At 42.7% G+C, this 17027-nt stretch overlaps 1 protein-coding gene across 1 annotated transcript in view; it reads left to right on the forward strand.

Annotated features, from left to right (window-relative positions):
- LOC134463992 (male-specific lethal 3 homolog) overlaps positions 1-17027 on the forward strand; it is a 38268-nt gene that overhangs the window by 17440 nt on the left and 3801 nt on the right. The window contains exons 11-13 of the mRNA XM_063217417.1: positions 8590-8699; positions 10395-10494; positions 10791-10875. Coding sequence (XP_063073487.1) covers positions 8590-8699; positions 10395-10494; positions 10791-10875 — 295 coding nt within the window. The remainder of the gene's footprint in view (positions 1-8589; positions 8700-10394; positions 10495-10790; positions 10876-17027) is intronic.

Below are 17027 nucleotides of genomic sequence, written 5' to 3' on the forward strand. Positions count from 1 at the left end.
TAATGATGATGATGAATACTATGGGGAACATAATTTTTTCCTGCATTCAAAAAAGCAAACAGAAGACCATAGGTCTAACATTTAATAATCCACTCTACAATAACTATGACAGAGAACAGATGCAAAAACAGTCAGTGGTCAGTCTTATAAATTGCATGTGCACTTGCACAGACGTGTGCACTTTAACTCTGCCTCCATGCACTTGCACCGAGATCTGGCAGGTCTATTTGTACAAGTACTAGTACAGCTGCACTTCACCTCTAGTTGGAATACATCTTTGGAAACTGCATCTTTGGTAGTGTAGTCCAAATCTGGGAACTGTTCATTTGTTACCAGATTGGCAGGCATTTCTGGCAAATGCAGATTCCTGTCAACTACGCTGGTAACAAATGGACAGTTCCCAGATGACAGATGTCCTCATAACAGCAGATGATTGTGTCTACTATGTATGAAATAGTCCTATAGTATTATTTAGTATGCTTGCCAAAGGCCTCTGCTTGCCCCCAGCAAGCATACTAATTGTTCTCCAACAGTTTATTTAGTATGCTTGCGGGAAAGCATACTAATTGTTCATCAACAGTTTATTATTATTCTACATTTTTCCATTCACCTCGGCCTATGGGAATCGCCATTCATTAGTACGGCGGCTTTGAATCGTTGCAGTGTTCAAGATAGAGACACGGTTCGAGTGCCAAAAAGAACAGCTCGAAAAGGGCTCAGGGTGGAGTATTTTTCGCTGGCCTACCCCCTTTCATTCGTTCACCAGACTTGTTTTTCCTCAGTTTTCTCTCTGTTTTCCCCCTCATTGAAATGAATGGTAGAATGGTCAAGATGATGATGTCACAAACTGTGGCAGTTAGAGTGAGAGGTGACCTGTCCTGGGGTTTTTAACTAGGTATCAACTAGGTAAAGGCATTGTCAGAGAGGTCTTGGCTGAATACAAACTGTGTGAAGATCATAAGTCAACTCTTAAAAACGTTTCAGAGAGAGCAGTTTTAAAATCCCTATGGTGTGACCTCATTCACTTAGAAGAAAGTGTGTGAACAGCTCAGCCCATAGGCCTGAATATGTCATTTTTTTTGACTGAACCATTTGGCCTAGAAAAGTGATCTCGGCTTTGACATGAAGAGCAGGGTTGTGCCATTTGTGTGTCAATATCATCTGACAACTTGCAAAACTTTTGGAGATATGACAGCGTAAAACGGGCGTATTACAGAAAACTTCCTATCTTCAGTCGTCCTATCTTAACTTTTGACTTGAGATAAGATTTTTTCCAGTTTGGTATTACAGAAACAAATCCTAACTTCATTTAGGATTCTTATCTTATCTTTGGAAATCCTATCTTATCTTGAGTTAGGAATCCTAAAGTAGCGATCTAAACATCTACGATCTACTTTTTATGTCTGTTACCTGACAACAAATGCACCGCTACCTAGCAACAGTAGTGCGACGCAAGCTAGAATGCACAGATTTGACTGCTGCTGCATCTCGCGGTCTGCGTGATACTAAACCAGAGAGGAAGAGGACGTAAATATTTCGCTAAACTTTTTAAGCTCATTACTTTTAAATAACGCACTTATTAGTGACGTTCCACCGAACGGATTTATAATACAGCAACATCTGTGAGGACGAAATTAGGTCACTCTCGCTGCCTGCAACCTCAAGTTGACCAAATGCATTGGTTTCAGTCCCAATAAAGTGCTTCCCATTTTCCATATTTTCATCCCAATGCTTTGTTTTTCCAAGCGAATGCACGCAAAACAGTTAAGACGTAATTTCATGAAATGTCTTTGTATGACCAGCGCATGTAAAGGCTATAAATAAATGACAATTAGCCGACTTGGCTTGACCCATGGTCGGCTGTGTCAATTAAGTAAGTTGATATCGGACTTCACATCGAAGTCGGGTATATTTATAATCAACTCTTCACTTCACACATCGTTTGGGTCAGTCAATATAGCCTAATTTAATTAACATTTCATCCGTTCACAATTGCGTTGTTTTCCCGGATAGACTTCACTGTTAGCTCTGGCTGAAACAGCAAGCTGAGCGTGGGTAAATGGTGATGAACACCAGCTAAATTTTGGCTAACAAATCAATGGATAACTGGAATTAGGACAGCTGGGTGGCTGTCCTAAAGTTAGGACCAATTATTTAGGATTTTTCGAAGTTAGGATGCTTCTGTAATGCCCCTTTCTTAACTTAAGATAGGATGCGCAAAACAACTTAGGAAACGCTGTTCTGTAATACGCTTTTCCTAAATTCGGTCCTATAGTGCCGTTGCCGCGGTAACTAGACAGATAAGATAAGATTTTCAAGATAGGAAGTTTCTGTAATACGCCCCCAGGCGTAAAAATAAGGCTGCACATATTACTCAGCTATTGACTGCCAAACTGTCACCTTTAGAATCTGCATTCATACACACACACACATGCAGCTTTGTAAAACTTTAGACCTCTGCTGTCACCTGGGCAACCGTGGCCTAATATGCTGCTGTGGCCACTCTATACAGTAAGTGGCAGTGGCCTACTGGGTAGGGTGTTGGTCTGTCAGAGGGTTGCAGGTTCGAATCCCACCCTTACCTCTCCCTACCCACCCATTGCTGAAAGGCACCTGAAGCATATCCATACATGCACACACACACACACCTCTCTCTCTCTCTCTCTCTCTCTCTCTCTCTCTCTCACACACACACACACACACACACACACACACACACACACACACACACACACACACACACACACACACACACACACACACACACACACACACACACATCTCTCTCTCTCTCTCTCTCTCTCTCTCTCTCTCTCTCTCTCTCTCGCACAGACAGACACACACACACACACACACCTCTATCTCTTTCCCTCGTGTTTCTGTGTGTGTATACAACAGCTGTGTGTGTGTGTGTGTGTGTGTGTGCATAAGCCGCAAGCATACTAATAGCATTGTCTCTCCGGAAAGTCTTTTTTTTATTATGATTATTATTATTATTATTGATTTATTTTCTTCCAGATATAACTTTTTTTGTGATTTTATGTGTGAATAGAATATGGCTTGATAGAAAAAAAGTTGATACTCATGATCCTAAATTCATAATCTCAAAGTTGCAAGTTGGGTGCTAAATATCACATAGGCTTTATGCAGCCATATTTGTGTATGGGTATCCTAGGTTTCTTTGCGCTTCTGGGATATTCCAAACAAATCAAGTTGAATGATATCCCAGGCTTTATTCACAATAACTTGTAACAATAAATGATGTTTCATTGCAACTTGAAGGGCATGTCCACCCTTTATCTTAAAAAAACCCTGAATTTTGCTGTCCATTGGCTAAAAGTGTGTTTATTACATAGTGTGTCTTTAATCCGGTAACCAAATACTTGGCACACCGGTTTCTCCTCTTCGTGCTGAATCCATACATACCTCATATGTTAAATTTGGTTTAACTAATCAAAAGTTATAGCAGTTTATATATTTTAGAGCGCCCCCCGCAGGCCATTTTGCTATCTGTGTGTTTGACACTCGAACTCAAATTGTTCTATAGACCTTAAACTTCAACTTGGAAGTGAAAACCAAACTTTAACACCAATTTGAAATGACTGAGAAAAAATGCACATGCCTACGACCCCACTAAAGTCTCCGAGCTTCGTATTATTACGGTTAGGCAACGCAATCGGGAGTGTGCCCGGGTGTAGTGAAGTTGCAAGCGGTGGAAATGTGTGTTAAATGTATTAAACCGGTGTTTACGAGTCTAAATGACGCAATTAGGATATGCGAGGATGTCCAAATCGGTAACCGCGTGGCGTGTGCATCGGTAGCTTATATTTTAGTCGCCTGTCAGCACGGTGAAATGCTTGTGGTATTCACATGAAGCTGCTGCTGCTTCTTGCTCTCGCCGCTCCGAAGAAGGACTTGTTGCTAAACTGAAAGTAGAACGCCTCTTGTTAGATGCCACCGTCTCTATGATGAAGCTTGGGGGTCATTTCACGTGAAATCAGACACTTTGGGACCCGACCGACCCGGATTTCGATCATACTTGGTGTGCCTTTTCAGTAGCAAGGTAGCACCACAGAACTGCATTGGTTTGAATCTGACACTAATATTAAGGGAGAAACAGACTAGGAAAGGTTCACATGTGAGGGTAGGACACTATACATTCAGCCTTGAATACATCAGTCAGTGTTAGTCACAAAAAGATGCCTGTGGTGTTGTTTGAAAGCTCTTTTCTGGCTCTACATATTACACAATCACCTTGGAATACAACTACTCTCAGAATATGAATTATGATACATTGAAAAATTAAAAATTGAATATCTAAAAAACTTATATTTTAAAATGGCCAGTTCCTTGTCCAAACGTAGCCGGCAATGTCATGAGCAGCACCTAAAATGCTGGTGTTCGGTTTGTTATTCATTTCAGAGAGAATTTGACTCACAAATATGGCGCCATACAGACCACTTACTAATAATATGGTAATACCATAGTAGCATCACATGACAAAACAAAAACAAAACAAAAATGGTCAGTGTCCATGGTCCCAGGTTTCAAAAACTAAGGCAGATGTCCATTTATACACACCAAATGATGATATGTGAATGTTTGAACATTCCTTCTCTGTGTACCTGTGCCATCTTCCCTTTACCGTACTTTAAAGAGATAATCAATGGCTACACTCTCATTTTGTACTCTACCAGTGCATTTGAAGTAACAGCTGTGTCTTTTGTAGATAATGTATAAGTACGTCCCGTTGCAGTTACAGGTTCCACTACCAGAAGCACATCCTGATGATCCATGACAAGTCTATCTGGTCTGAAGGGAAAAGTGAAGGATGGAGATGGCCCATGAGGATGCAGGAAGTTCAGTTTCACCTCTCCAGTGCTCGGCATACATTCCTCAGCACATGCTAGCCACCAGTTGCCATCATATACAGCTACAACATACCCTTTGATGCTTGAAAATGTAACACATTCCTTTACTGAGCTCACTCTTTCAACTCTGCCTTCTCTGAATGCTGAAAATGGCCTAACTTCCACTGTGTCCATTGACAATGGGCAGAAGCTGTGTAGTTTTTGAGTACCTGGAATAGTTCTTGCAGATTCAAACCTTTTCAACAGGTTCTCAGCTTCATGATGGTACATCTCGGTTGTGGCAAACTGGCAATGGATGTTCTTGACATTATCCTTGACAAATTCAAACAGTTGGTATGGCGTTACAATTTAATTGTCAATAGGACGTTGCAGACTTGCTCGTGCAGCAAGCCATTTAGCCATTTAACTGTCCCTCCAACGCCATCACATGGACCTTTGCCATGTGATGTGGCAAAAAAGTGCCACTCTGCAGGTATGTGAAAATCTGCCTCGTGGTGGCACAAATTTGTTGTGTTTTTAAGGTTCTTATATTGTGCAGCACAGTCATCAGAAAAAATATAGGATCTTCTTTGGACGTTCTGTCATTGATGAAGTGTCACTGAGGAACTGAATTAGGAGCTTCTGAAACAGATGTACAGCAATTGTATCATGAATGTTGCAGTCTGAAATAACAACAAAACAGTTTTTTGTCCAGTTTCAACTGATCTTGGTAGTAGCATACAAATGGATGGATTGTGGCCTGCAGGTTGTTCCAGTGAAAGGATTGAATAGCATCTTGAATTACAAAACTATAGTTTTAAAAACGTTCCTGGTTCAAGGGAGTCAGTCAAGGATAATGTCAAGAACATCCATTGCCAGTTTGCCACAACAGAGATGTACCATCATGAAGCTGAGAACCTGTTGAAAAGGTTTGAATCTGCAAGAACTATTCCAGGTACTCAAAAACTACACAGCTTCTGCCCATTGTCAATGGACACAGTGGAAGTTAGGCCATTTTCAGCATTCAGAGAAGGCAGAGTTGAAAGAGTGAGCTCAGTAAAGGAATGTGTTACATTTTCAAGCATCAAAGGGTATGTTGTAGCTGTATATGATGGCAACTGGTGGCTAGCATGTGCTGAGGAATGTATGCCGAGCACTGGAGAGGTGAAACTGAACTTCCTGCATCCTCATGGGCCATCTCCATCCTTCACTTTTCCCTTCAGACCAGATAGACTTGTCATGGATCATCAGGATGTGCTTCTGGTAGTGGAACCTGTAACTGCAACGGGACATACTTATACATTATCTACAAAAGACACAGCTGTTGCTTCAAATGCACTGGTAGAGTACAAAATGAGAGTGTAGCCATTGATTATCTCTTTAAAGTACGGTAAAGGGAAGATGGCACAGGTACACAGAGAAGGAATGTTCAAACATTCACATATCATCATTTGGTGTGTATAAATGGACATCTGCCTTAGTTTCTGAAACCTGGGACCATGGACACTGACCATTTTTGTTTTGTTTTTGTTTTGTCATGTGATGCTACTATGGTATTACCATATTATTAGTAAGTGGTCTGTATGACGCCATATTTGTGAGTCAAATTCTCTCTGAAATGAATAACAAACCGAACACCAGCATTTTAGGTGCTGCTCATGACATTGCCGGCTACGTTTGGACAAGGAACTGGCCATTTTAAAATATAGGTTTTTTAGATATTCAATTTTTAATTTTTCAATTTATCATAATTCATATTCTGAGAGTAGTTGTATTCCAAGGTAATTGTGTAATATGTAGAGCCAGAAAAGAGCTTTCAAACAACACCACAGGCATCTTTTTGTGACTAACACTGACTGATATATTCAAGGCTGAATGTATAGTGGCCTACCCTCACATGTGAACCTTTCCTAGTCTGTTTCTCCCTTAATATTAGTGTCATATTCAAACCAATGCAGTTCAGGGGTGCTACCTTGCTACTGAAAAGGCACACCAAGTATGATCGAAATCCGGGTCGGTCGGGTCCCAAAGTGTCTGATTTCACGTGAAATGACCCTTGGGGGGAAAAAGGAGGAGGAGCCTGCCCAGAGCCGTTCCTTTTTAACCCTTTTTAATCAACAGGTGTTATAGCCTCTACTCATAGTAGGCTAATGTGCACTCAACTATTTATCCATTATGAATGGTCAATTGTTGCCCATTTTATTTTATTTTTCTAATTGAAGGTATTTGATGAAATGTCATCAAACTTTCAAACATGCACAATTTTGAAATGGTTTCAGTTTTGAAGGAATTTATAAGAAATGGGTTAGGCCTAATGGTGTTTCAAACTAGTGTGTGTCACCTCGCTCTTTTTTGTTGTGTTTGCATCTCCTTGGTTAAATTAAGCACAACAATAATAGGCTATTGGAGCTTGGGCCCTCTGGGCAGCAGCCAGATCAACTGTAATTTTAACACAGATGCAGGCTACTTTGATTTTAAATAATACATTATTCTAAGGGAGGGGCAGAAACCTCTTTAACAAGTCATGGCAAATGTCTGCCACAGAAAGTGATAAGGGAGCTGGCAGTGAGAATGAAATAACACAGAGAGCAGCGTGAATGCATGCTCAGTTTTATTTCATAGGCTTATTAAAGCATGTGCGAGGCTGAGGGAGAAACATTAGGCCCCCCCATTAACTTAATTCCTGCTTGTATGCAATTCGGCAAGCTTGGTCTCCATAGGCTTCCAGATCAGTTCTTCCTAGCTGCTGCTTACATGTGTTCACATTAGGCTTCACTACTAGCACAATAGTCATAATAATACTTTTATTGTATATATGTATTACATTGCATTATAGCAATGTAATAACAACTATACCATGTAACGTGCACATGCACACACCCCGTGTAGTGGTATTAATTTTCTTGTTGGAGGTATTAAAAATGGTATTAAAAAGCATTAAATTGGGTGAGCAAAAATGTGCAGATACCCTGCTCTACCTCCACCTGGACAGGAGTAAGTATTCACTCACTGCATCAACACAACTCATGCTGGATACACATGACGATAACCACATACACACACCGCAACTCTACACACTTGCATATAAAAAAATGTGAAAGTTGTCTTGATGGTTATGTTGTATAGGACACTGGATTGGGCATGGCAACTGGCTGCTCATCTAATCATTCTCATCACATGCATAATAACTAATTGACATGTTCATAGCTCCAGTCAGAGAAATAGAAAAGTGGTCATACTGTGTGTCAGATCTGTCTTTTTTTAAAAATCTGCACTTTGAAGAAGACAAAAAATCACTGGACTACAATGACCACTAGATGGTGCTGTTTTTAGTGTTTCATCCTGACGGGATGACATAGTGGTGCTTATGTCCTAGACTGACTTTGAGGTTAAGTGCTGGAGAGTCATGCCCATTATTTCTTGGACAAATAATAGCTTCTACCTTACCTTACCCCTCTGAATGAGAACATTACTGACGGTTTCATCAGGACCACTATTATATGGGGAGCAAAATAAATTAATGCTGACTTGACAGAAAACTCTTTCTTTCTTTTTTTCTTTTCTTTCTTTCTTTCTTTCTTTCTTTCTTTCTTTCTTTCTTTCTTTCTTTCTTTCTTTCTTTCTTTTCTTTCTTTCTTTCCTTCTTTCTTTCTTTCATCCTGTCTTTCTTTCTTTCCGTCATCCTGTCTTTCTTTCCTTCTTTATTTCCTTCTGTCTGTCTATCTATCTATCTAACCAGGGACCCCCGTACACAGCGGTTCCTCCTCTCCATTGCCGCTGACCCCGAGTAAAGATGGCAGCGGGGTGTTCGCCGGCCTGGCGACGAGGCGGAACAACGAGCTTAATGAGGTGAGCTCATCACGCTTAATGAAGGAAGGAAGGAGGGAGGGAAGGAGGGACCATTCTTGTGTGGGACCACATCTTGTGGACTACATCTTGTGTGACAAGACGTCTACACAAGATGTTTACAAGATGTCTCCTTCCACTCTTTCCAACTCAGTATTGGTGTTTTTATCAGGGGTTTGTTTGTGGGCATTCAACAGTGTGAATGGGGTGAAGAGATGAGTACTTATTTTTCAGTCAGGGTGATGGTGACGAGTGCAATGAAATGCGAAATATTAATCATACCCACGCCTCACCCGGAAAGCACTGATGATCATCAAAGGCACAAGCCACCCTGCACACAAACTGTTCAGCCTCCTGCCCTCTGGAAAGAGGTACAGGCGCCTCAGTTCCCGTACCACCAGGCTTGCAAGCAGCTCCATGCACCAAGCAATCAAGATACTGAACACTCAACCCACTCTCCCTCCACTGTCCACAGCCTCTAGCCAGCTAGGCCACTGACAACCCCCCCTCCCCTCATACCCACCACCATATCTGCGACTGAACATTCCACCTGCACTACTATATTTGTGACTGAACTTTCAACCTGCACTAACTCAAAACACGCACACACACACACACACACACACACACACACACACACACACACACACACACACACACACACACACACACACACACACACACACACACACACACACACACACACACACACACACACACACACACAAGCACACTGCACTTTCTGCACTAAACCCAAACATACACACACTGACACACAACTCTCACACACACACACACACACACACATACACACATACACACACACAGACGCACACCGCACTTTCTACCTACACTAAACACACACACACACACACACACTGCTGCTGGTGTACTTGATAGACCTATTTTAATATTTATTTTCTTCAAAATGCTACTATTACTATGTCAGAACGCTATAAAGGACTTTTAGAAAAGTACAACAAATACCTCCTCTTAATGTATGTTCTCTACAAGTCTTCTGTTGTCCAGTCTTGCACTTTAAATGTCTGTATGAGCACTGTCTATGTCCATACTGTCTTATGTCCATGTATGAGTACTGTCTATGTCTATACTGTCTATGTCCTTACCTAGATTAGTCTATGTCTGCATGGGAAAGCAAGAAACGTAATTTCAAATTCTTTGTATGACCAGTGCATGTAAAGACATTGACAATAAAACCAACTTGACTTGACTTGACATGTAGCCATTGACGTGTAGGGGATGTTCACAAGGTGTGTGTGCCCCCATTGTAAATGCCTCTCTGCCAGTGCTTTTGGTTTAGCACTTGATGGGTCCAGTCTATCATACAAACTTCCGTCTTTGACTTGTACTTGTGCCATTGAAGTATCCCCGCTGTCATCCTAAGCACAACAACTTTTGGGGGACTTTTCACCGGTCAACATCCTAGTTGCAAATGAGAAAATGACCTTTGAATTGCGCTTTTGCAATATTAATGTTGAATTAAGCTTCTATAATCAATCATCTTGTGATGTCTTCACGAGGCCACAAACACAAGTAAGGATAGGAGTTTGATAATGGAATAGACCCACGGTGTACGTACAATTGTATTTACTTTTTTGTTCTTAGAAAGGCCTGCAGGGATGTTCAATGGTTACATGTCATTTTGTTGAGCAAATGTGTTGTTTGTGTTGTGTGCAGGTGTTGAGTTGGAGGCTGACTCCGGACAACTATCCTTTGAGTGACCAACCCCCTCCCCCATCTTACCTCTATGGCTCACAGCATCTCCTACGACTCTTTGGTACGCCCACACATACAAGCATAGAGTACAACCAGTCCATTCATGCAGAATCATTTAGAAATTAAAAAAAATATCAAATGAAAATTGTTAAATGTGGTTTTGTGTTGCCGTCTTGTTATTCAGTCACAAAATTGACCCATGTTCTTTTAGGTGGGAGAGACGCCCTGCTATTGTTTGCCATATAATACTAAAAATGAGCTTTAATCAATCTCCCGTGAAATTGTACTAAATGAATGTACATGTAAATGGTGTTCCTGTCTTGATTGTATGTTGCCTGTGTGGTTGTTTGTATCCAGTGAAACTGCCAGAGATCTTGGGCAAGATGCACATCCCCGAGAGGAACCTCCGAGCACTAGTCAAACACCTGGAGTTATTCCTCAGGTGAGCATGCGCGCACGCACTCAGCATTATGCATTTTGACACTTGAAGAGTTCAGATGCAAAACCCCCTAACTCCATTTCTGAAGACCTGCACTTATGTATTTTTAGAGAACCCCATTGTTGGTTTGGTTTACATTCATGTACTTGATAATACATATAAATAGTTATATTACATAAATAAAATAAAAATATATGCAATTTTGATAGCTTTGTATTAAATAAAAATGAATTAAGATTATTTTCTGAAAAGGCACTTAGGGGGTTTTGCATCTGAACTCTTCACTTATTCCAGTTCCATTGAGTCAAACACCTGGCGGTGGGTCTTCCAAGAGAAGTGACAAATATGGCTAAATTAACTTACCGGAAGTGGTAATCTTTCTAAATAGATCGCCCACATGTGTCATTTAGTTAGGTACTCCAGGCTCTTGTATTTCATGATTTACCACTACTTCAAGGTTAAGTTATCCTGCTTGACTACTAGTGGTGTGGATCGTCAATGATCTCACGATTCAATCCAATTACGAGCCGGAGGGTAACGATTCGATTCGAGCCGATCCGATCCGATTCAACGATGCATTGCGATGCGCAGGGACGGAGCACAAGTTTGTGACGGGGATGTCGAGGTCCTCTACCCATACGCTATGCTTGATGTTACAAACGTCTAGCCTAATTGTCTGTTATTGTTCACAACATTCGCACCCCACTAGGGCTGAGCTCAAGCATTAATATTATTGTAATGTGCAATTAAAGAAAAAGAAAGAGGCGACTGTGTGGGCGCAACCGCAGCCAACAGTAATTTGTTTGTCAACCACCTTATCCAAATCGACCTCAATGCCCTCCTCCCATAGATTACTAACACGTTCTATACCTCCTCCATTATCCAAGACAACTGTCACGACCAAGACGCGCGGCCCCATCCTTGTCCGAAACAGATTCATTTTTAAACAGCCAGCATTCTCGTCGATAGGCTATGGTTCCGCTTTGGCAAGGGTGAAACTTGGGGAGACATGTGGAAACGGCCGGGGATCACTGCGTGCATATTGGCTATTCAATTAATGTGATGAAGGATTGTCAAACTTTAGATGCTGCATGCCACGAAAGGGGCAATTTTTCGGGAGCAGCTAGGTAAAATGTTTAGGGGTCGGGGCGGGAGGGAGGAACTGAACAGTTGTCAAATAACTTGGGCCCTACTTGACTATGTCCTGAAATCGGCAACCTACTGTAGGCGATATAGCCTAGAACTACACACTGGCCCAGAATATGTAGCCTAGCCTATCTGCTGAATAGCCACTGCGCAGGGCTAACCACCACATACGTGCATTTCACGAGCTTGTTAGTTCAATGCGATTTGCCAAAGTTGGTTGCTGCACCAATGCGTTAAAAAGGATTCATGGGGGAACAACGCATAATACAAAAAACCTACAAAGCCTACCTTGGCGCTTAACCCGTTATTGTCTTACCTGAAGTTGTAGAGTAGAGTAGAGTATCGTTTATTGATCCCAGGGGGAAATTAAGGTGTCAAGTAGCATACACACATAAATAAAGACATAAAGACATTTTCCACAAGACATAACACACATATTTACACATAAAATAAAATAATCATATATAGCTCGCTGTTGCATACTTATTGCCAAGGCATCTCTCTCTCTCTCACACACACACACACACACACACACACACACACACACATACACACACACACACACACACACACACACACACCAAAAATATAAAGTGTAAAGTGTCCAGTGTTCACATGTGCCTTAGCTAAGTGGCACATAGTAGCCAAGACAAGGTGGCCATAAAGTGTCCAGGAGTGTCCATAGTCTCTTTCCTAGAACAATGTCCATTGTATTCCTTAGAAAAAGAGATGGGGGGTTAAACACAAGTCACCCCCTGTGTCACTCCACACACACACACACACACACACACACACACACACACACACACACACACACACACACACCACACCAAAAATAACGTGTACATAGTCCAGGAGTATCAGTAGTCAGGGGGGTTACACACATCGCAGACTGAGTATCTACCCACACACACACACACCACACACCACACACAACACACACACCACACACACACACACACACACACACACACACACACACACACACACACACACACACACACACACACACACACACACACACACACACACACTCAGCTGTGCATTCCGCTGAAAAGGAGTCGAAGGGTAGAGAGTCCAGGTAAAAGAGTATGCAGGAGTGGGATCTGTTTATGCAGTCCAGTCCCCTATGATGATCTCTCTTTGTGTGTCCTTCTGTGCAATGTTGAAAAGCTGAATGGCCCTGGGTACAAAGGACTTCCGCAGCCTGTCTGTCTTGCAGGAGATGGCGCGCAGTCTGTAGCTGAACAGGCTTCTCTGGTTGTTGAGGACTGGGTACAGTGGGTGCTTGTCGTTGTCCAAAATAGAGTCCAATCTGCCAAGTGTCCTCTTGTCGGCTGTGGTTGTGAGGGCGTCCAGTTCTGTGCCTACAACAGACCCTTGTGTTATTTCAACGAAGCTTGTTTGATTTAATCAACGTAGATCCATGCAAACAAATAGTTGACTGCCGCATGCCTTCACGTTGCGACCAGTACCTGACCTGACTTCAGCCATTCGTTAGTCTCGCCCCCCTCCTACCGGCAAAGCTGCGCTAGAGGTTACATTTCGAGGGCTTAGAGCCAGAGGGGCGTAAGTGGCATTTTAGCTCTAGTTCTAATGCAAACACGAGCGCGGGGAGTTTTAACTGAACCGTGTGATGAACAGCATCACCTGTTTTAGGCTATCATGTATTAATCCCGAGGGAAATCAAGGACAATAGGCCTATATATATTTTGTAAACGCATGGGTCTAGGCTACTTTGCGTTATCAGTGTCTCGGAGGTTGGTATCTTAATTTGCAAATATTTGGTGCCAGTTTCTCGACCTAAGATGGATGCTATAAGAAAAGTAACCAGATGGCAGTAAAACGCCTGCGAATTATTACATGTGTGATCGACTCGAAAAATGAAACCAAGCCGTGTTATCCCATTCGTTCACAACGGGGGAAATTAAACATGTCACCCATCATTGAAAAGCATGGGCACCAAGGGCGAAACTTTGATTTTGACATTGGTGGGAACACAAAAGTGCTCCAAGACAAAGATTCCAGAAGCTTTTTTGCATAATCAATCATAGGTGCATGTCATGCGATGTAGGGCACAGTCTATGAATATGGTCATTGAAAAAAGTTTGCCTCGCTTAAAACACCGCTGATAAACAGACTTCTGACCAACTTTGAGTAAAGTTAATCGAATTAATTGTTGGCTATTAGGCCTGCGAATGCAACACTAAAGTACATTTAAAAAAAATATGAAATAGCCTACACAGACAACAACGGAAGGATTTGTCTATCGTAACCTGCCGTCTCTGATACAATATTAAGTTAGTGGTACTGATGACTCCTTTATCGGAGTGAGGTAATGAAATGCGAAAATCCTTCCCCCCAAAAATATTGTTTTACAAGTAAAACTGTTGTTGGCAGCTGAGTTAGTCTGAGGTAAGATGGCAGCGCAGTTCCCTGATTTCTGGCTACAGTTTAGAAAGCCAACTTCACTGTTTTCTCCACGGAGGCGGGGATTCGGCAAGTCGAAGCAATGGGTGCACGTGAGGACGCTAGGTTAGAAAGTTAAGGGGCGGGGTTGTCCGGCCGAAGTCCGGACAGCTGGTCACCCTAGGAGAGAGAGAAAGAGAGAGAGAGAGTGGGCAGCACCAACCCTTTGGATGTAGTGATGCACGCGCAACCGAAATTGAAAGAAAAGACAGGGAGGGCGGAGAGGCAAAATGGGAGGTGCGGGTATGATTTTTTAAAATGTATTAATACACCGAATCGATCCGGCTTGTGGCCGAATCGATGCTGAATCGTCAATGCCCTTGACGGCCCTATTGACTACTGAGCCAGGTTCTTGGAAAATTCCCCTTGGAGTTACTTCTTAGGTGAGCATACAACCAAACACACAGCATCACGCACACTTGGGCATCCTACAGCATTTTCCGATTAGACACTTCATTCGTTATATGACATTGCACGTAGCCGACGCTTTTATCCAAAGTAACTCACATGGAGTAGGGTTTAATCCTGGGAAATGACTATTTCTCGATACACAGGAAATGACACAATGGGAAACCAGGAAATGGGGGGGGGTGTCAGTTTGTCGTCATAATGTCGCTCTATCCCCTGTAATTCCGATGTTCTATTCAAATCGCTTCATTTACTTTGGTATTGTCCCTCTTACTGTTGCTAATATGGACCCGGGCGTAATTATCACTGTTAATTGGCTAAATCCTACAACCCACACATTGCATGCACGCAGCCACTTGACACAATCAGCCTGCCTCTGTGTCAACGGCTCCCTTTTCCTACGGAGTGTGCTGCACTCTCCTAATCTCTCCACCGATTTCAAAAAATGTCGGTAGGTTCTTTGTTTTGTTTTACTCCAGCATTTCCAGAGATATGACTCGGTGAACTGTCATCTTCACAGCATTTAATATTCGACGCACCTAATAATGATGATGTACTTCCCCAAGCATACTGAATGCTTCCACTGCCTTGCCTTGTTCACAAAGTCCCCTTCAAAAATATCGTCTGTAAGCTTCTGTTTGAGGACTGCAGAAGCCCAGCCACTCATTGTTTGCTGAGAAAATTGAGAGTAAGATATAAGCTTAGTGCGAAATGTGAATGCATCAAAATAAACTGATGTTTTTCTCGTTTTGTAAAACTCTGAAAGCAATAGTAGGTGGTAAGGTGGTCAGAACTACTTTATACAGTCACTCTCTCCGTACTATCTTTCTTGCACAGATGTTTCCTCTTATTTTTTCTCCCTCCTCTTGTCCTTTATGTCTCACACTGTCTTACTTACACACTCAAAAGATGGATACATAATACAGTACAAACACACGCTGCACTGACCATACGTGGGTGTGAGAAGCCAACCACAATGGCAAGCACGGCATGGCAATGCTCACAGTGGACAGCGGTTACACAAGCCTCCGCTGGCTGCCCTAATCTTTAAATCCAGCCTGCCGATCTTCAGATGGCCCCGGACACTGGATTTGTTTATTATTCTACCCTGGCGCTCTTGCGCGTGCTTAATCACCGCAGCGCACTGCCGTTTCCTACCACCGGGCTGTGCTGTTGAGCTCAACCACACAAGACCTCTCTTCGCCACCATGGGTGTGTGTGTGTATGTGTGTGTGTGTGTGTGTGTGTGTGTGTGTGTGTGTGTGTGTGTGTGTGTGTGTGTGTGTGTGTGTGTGTGTGTGTGTGTGTGTATGTGTGTGTGTGGGCAGAATCACTTGGTTCAAGGGGGAGGTTGCCCTTGCAGGGTTTTCATTGTGTAGAACACGGAGCTGGGGCTGGGTCCGAGGTTGATGTAACTGAGTGAAGAAAAGCATGCTGGGATTGAAGCGAAGGGATCTGAGAAAGAATGATTGAGGTTAATCCCAATCCAGAGAGGGAGAGAGAAAAGGGGCGGGGGAGAGACAGCAAGAGGAAATGAAGAGCACAAGCATGTGTGTTAAATTGGAGAACTAAAATGTTGTCTTAATTACTGCAGACAACCCAAAAAGACACCCAGATTGTGAATACTGTTGGGTCATTCTCTCGTTGTTGTCCCCGCACAGCAGGGTAATCAAAATCTGTGAGTGAATGACTGGCATGTGTTACCAGCGATAAGCATGATGTAGGTACCCGCGGGGATGAGAGAGAGGCGATTTCGACCGCCCCCACCCCACCGTGTGTAGCGATTTGATGGTGGGCTTGAAATTCTTCTCTTAATTTCCAGACTGATGAGGATAATTTGTTTGCACTTGGGATTATACGGCCAACAAGAACCCGGGCAGAGCAAAGCCAAGATGAGATGGCAAGATTCGGTCAGGGGATTTGTTGGCCCGCGGTCGGCAGATACTATACTAAGGACGTTCGGGATTTGCTCTGTTCTTGCCTGATTAGACGAGACGGGGGAAGATTTTTGCCCCCTGCTTTGGGAGCGAATTGGGTTATTTAAGGCCGTCGTAGCGTGCACACTGGACTGCAACTGTACGACTGGCAAATTCACACCGCTGGTGGAGAAACGTTTTTGTCTGACATTTGAG

The sequence above is a fragment of the Engraulis encrasicolus genome, chromosome 15 (genome assembly GCF_034702125.1).
Source record: "Engraulis encrasicolus isolate BLACKSEA-1 chromosome 15, IST_EnEncr_1.0, whole genome shotgun sequence".
NCBI lineage: Eukaryota > Metazoa > Chordata > Actinopteri > Clupeiformes > Engraulidae > Engraulis > Engraulis encrasicolus.